The sequence below is a fragment of the Nannospalax galili genome, unplaced genomic scaffold (assembly GCF_000622305.1).
Source record: "Nannospalax galili isolate Female #2095 unplaced genomic scaffold, S.galili_v1.0 C49941845, whole genome shotgun sequence".
Classification (NCBI taxonomy): Eukaryota; Metazoa; Chordata; class Mammalia; order Rodentia; family Spalacidae; genus Nannospalax; species Nannospalax galili.
The window spans coordinates 1-3,815 of record NW_008481475.1 but is presented as its reverse complement, the minus strand read 5'-3'; the positions used below and the strand labels follow the sequence as shown (position 1 = coordinate 3,815).

At 41.4% G+C, this 3,815-nt stretch overlaps 1 protein-coding gene across 1 annotated transcript; it reads left to right on the top strand.

Moving 5' to 3' along the window:
• Nucleotides 1-214: 214 nt before the first annotated feature.
• Nucleotides 215-3,811, top strand: Golga4 (golgin A4; the record flags this gene model as incomplete). Its single annotated transcript, XM_008826576.2, is given in 1 exon segment — nucleotides 215-3,811. A coding segment is annotated over 1 exon segment (3,597 nt), but the record flags the coding sequence as incomplete, so codon positions are not given.
• Nucleotides 3,812-3,815: the final 4 nt, after the last annotated feature.

Below are 3,815 nucleotides of genomic sequence, written 5' to 3'. Positions count from 1 at the left end.
AAAAAAAACAAAACAAAACAAAACACAGAACTGAGTTGTATTTTTATATGATTCCATTAGTCATTGAGGATGACATAATGTCTTTTCATGTTTGGTATGGTATATAAAGTTATATAAATTTCAGTTTTTAAATATATAGTAGGCCTGCTTAATCTGCATATCATTGTTAATAAACATTTACATTAATAACAATGCCTCCCATTTTCATTAACAGAGAATTCTTGAATTGGAAACCTCTTTGGAAAAAAGCTTACAAGAAAGCAAAAATGAATCAGAGCAGTTAGCTGTTCATTTGGAAGCTGAAAAAAATAAACACAGTGAGGAAATTACAGTCATGGTTGAAAAGCACAGGCTAGAACTAGAGAGCCTACAACATCAGCAGGATGACATTTGGACTGAGAGAGTCCAAGTCATAAAACAACAGCATCAGACTGAAGTGGAAAAACTTAGAGAAAAGTATGAACAAGAAAAGGAAACATTATTGAAGGATAAAGAGAATCTTTTCCAGGCCCATGTACAGGACATGAATGAAAAAACTTTAGAAAAGCTTGATGTCAAGCAGACAGAACTGGAGTCACTCTCTTCTGAGCTCTCAGAAGTGTTAAAAGCTCGTGATGTGCTAGGAGAGGAACTTGCTGTTCTCAGGGCTCAAGCAGATAAAATGAAACAGGACTCAGAGGCCAAGCTGGACGAACAGAAAAGCCAGCACCAGCAAGAAGTAGATAGGATCATTAGAGAGCAAGAACTATCAACCCAGAGAACTGAGACGGCTTTAAAAGAGGAAATTAATCAGCTGGGGCTTCTCTTGAAGGAAAAGGACGAGCATTTGAAAGAACATCAGGCTCGAGTAGAAAATCTCGAGGCGCATATTAAGAAGTCTGAAGCAGAGTTCCAGCAAGCATTCGCTAAGCTGGACCTTTTTCAGTCACAGCAGAGCACCACTCACGAACAGACAAGGGTATACGAGGAGCAGTTGGCCCAATTGCAGCAGAAGTTGTTGGATCTAGAAACAGAAAAAAGTCTTCTTACCAAACACATATCTGAAATTGAAACGCAGAGAAAGGATGTTTGTATGGAGTTAGATATTTACAAACTCCAGGTGCAGAACTTAACACAGCAGCTTGAAAAACAGAGCAGTGAAATGGAGGAAAAGCTGAAAGCCTTAACTCAACTCCATGAGTCACAACTTAATGACAGTAACTGTGAAAAGGAGCAAACAAAGCAAATTTTGATGGAAAAGGAAAATGTCATTTTACAAATGAGAGAAGAACAGACCAAAGAAGTTGGGATACTCAACCAGAAGTTGTCTTCCAAGGAGGAGAGTATTCGTATTCTGCATGAGGAATATGAAACCAAACTAAAGAATCAGGAAAAAAGGATGGAGAAGGTTAAGCAGAAAGCAAAGGAGATGCAGGAGACAAAGAGGAAGTTGTTGGATCAAGAAGCCAAACTTAAAAAAGAGCTTGAAAACTCTGTTCTGGAGCTGAATCAGAAAGAAAAAGAGTTCAATGCCAAAATACTGGAAATGGCCCAGGCTAACTCAGCTGGAATCAGTGACACAGTGTCAAGACTGGAGACAAACCAAAAGGAGCAGATAGAAAGTCTGACTGAAGCACATCAGCAAAAACTCAGTGATATCATATCAGCCTGGGAAAAACGACTGACTCAGCAAGCTGAAGAACTTCAGGGGAAACATGAGAGCCAAATACAGGAGAAAGAACATGAGATTGCCCAGCTGAAGCAGAAGATCCTGAGGTCTGGGTGTGAAAAAGAGGAGCTGAGCAAGGAGCTGGCACGGCTGACGGAGGAAGGTGAGAAGCAGGGAGCAGCCGTCAGTGAGCTGCAGGAGCAGTTACAGCAGAAGTCTGTCCATATGGCTTCTCTCTCACACAGTGAAACTGCTTTGAAAGCACAGGTTGAAAAGCTGGAAGTTGATTTGAGTCATTCTCTGAAGGAAAAGATTTCTCTTCAAGAAGAGCTAGCCGAACTGAAAGTGCTGGCAGAGAAAGATAAGCTCAAGGTTTCTGAGCTGACAAGTAAGTTGGAAACTGCTGAGGAGGAATTGCAAAGTGTGAAATCTTTACATGAAAGTAGTGAGAAAAGCCTGAAGGACAGAAGCATGGGTCTCAAAACACTGCTCGAGGAGCTGGCCTTTCAGCTAGATAGTTACTGTAAGAAAATCGAGGCTTTACTAGAAGCTAAAGCAAATGAGCTAATCAGCATCAGCAATAATAAAACCAATGCCATTCTCTCTAGGATTTCCCATTGTCAACAGCGCACAGCTAAAGTCAGACAGGTACTGTTGATGAAGACTTGCAAAGTTTCTGAATTAGAAGCACAACTCAGACAGCTAACAGAGGAGCAATATACACTAAAGAGTTCTTTTCAACAGGTTACCCATCAGTTAGAAGAAAAAGAAAGTCAGATTAAGAACATGAAGGCTGATATCGAAGGTCTTGTCACAGAAAAAGAAGCCTTACAGAAAGAGGGAGGCAATCAGCAGCAGGCTGCCTCCGAGAAGGAGTCTTGTATTACACGGTTGAGGAAAGAGTTATCAGAAAACATCAATGCTGTCACATTGATGAAAGAAGAGCTCGTAGAAAAGAAATGTGAGATTAGCAGTCTGAGCAAACAGCTAGCTGATTTGAATGTTCAGCTCCAGGCCAGTGTCAGCCTGAGCGAAAAAGAAGCGGCCATTGAAGCACTGAGCAAGCAGCATGAGGACCAGCTAGGTGAGCTGCAGAGTCAGGTACGAGACTTATCTGTGAAAGTTGATACTCTGAGTAAAGAGAAAACATCTGCTCTTGAGCAGGTAGATCATTGGTCCAACAAGTTCTCAGAATGGAAGAAAAAAGCACAGCCAAAATTTGCACAGTACCAAAACACAATTAAAGACTTACAGGCACAGCTTGACTTAAAAGCCAAAGAAGCTCATGAGAAGGATGAGCAGATACATTCACTGAAGGAAGACCTTGCTCAGCAGAATAGAAGATTTGAATGTTTAAAGGATGAGATGGAAGATAAGAAGGGCAAGATGGAGAAGAAGGAGCGGGACTTAGAGACCGAGGTAAAGACTCAGACAGTGAGGATTGTGGACCTAGAGGACTGTATTACTCAGAAACAAAATGAAATTGAGTCCTTAAATGAAATCCTTAAAAATTACAATCAGCAGAAGGATTCTGAACAGAAAGAATTGGTTCAGAAACTTCAGCATTTTGAAGAGCTCAGAGAAGAAAAGGACAACAAGCTTCAAGAAGCCGAGGAAAAAGTCTTAAAACTTGAAAAGCAACTGTCTTCCATGGAAGTGGAACTCGAGATTAAGAAGAAAGAATTAGAACATGTGAATTCAAGTGTGAAAAGCAGAGGTGAGGAATTAAAAGCATTGGAGGAGAGACTTGAATTAGAAAGTGCTGCCAAATTAGAACTGAAGAAGAAGGCCGAACAAAAACTCGCTGCCATCAAGAAGCAGCTGCTGTCTCAAATGGAAGAGAAAAAACAGCAGTATGAAAAAGAGACAGAAAGCCAGCTGAGTGAGCTGAGCACAAAATTACGAGAAAGAGAAAGGGAAGTACACACCCTGGAAGAAAAACTGAAAACCCTAGAAAGTTCTCCACAGTCGGAAACACCAGTTGTGTCCAGATCAGTAGACAATGTGGCAGCGTGTGTGGAGCAAGAAGCTGCAGGTTCCCAAGGCTGTGAGCAGACGGCGTGTGAAGAAAGGAGGCATGTGTCGCGAAGTTTACCTGAGGAAGACAGCCTGTTGGAGCAGTCAGAGCAGGGAAAAGGTGAGATGCTTTCATCTCATTCTGAAATGC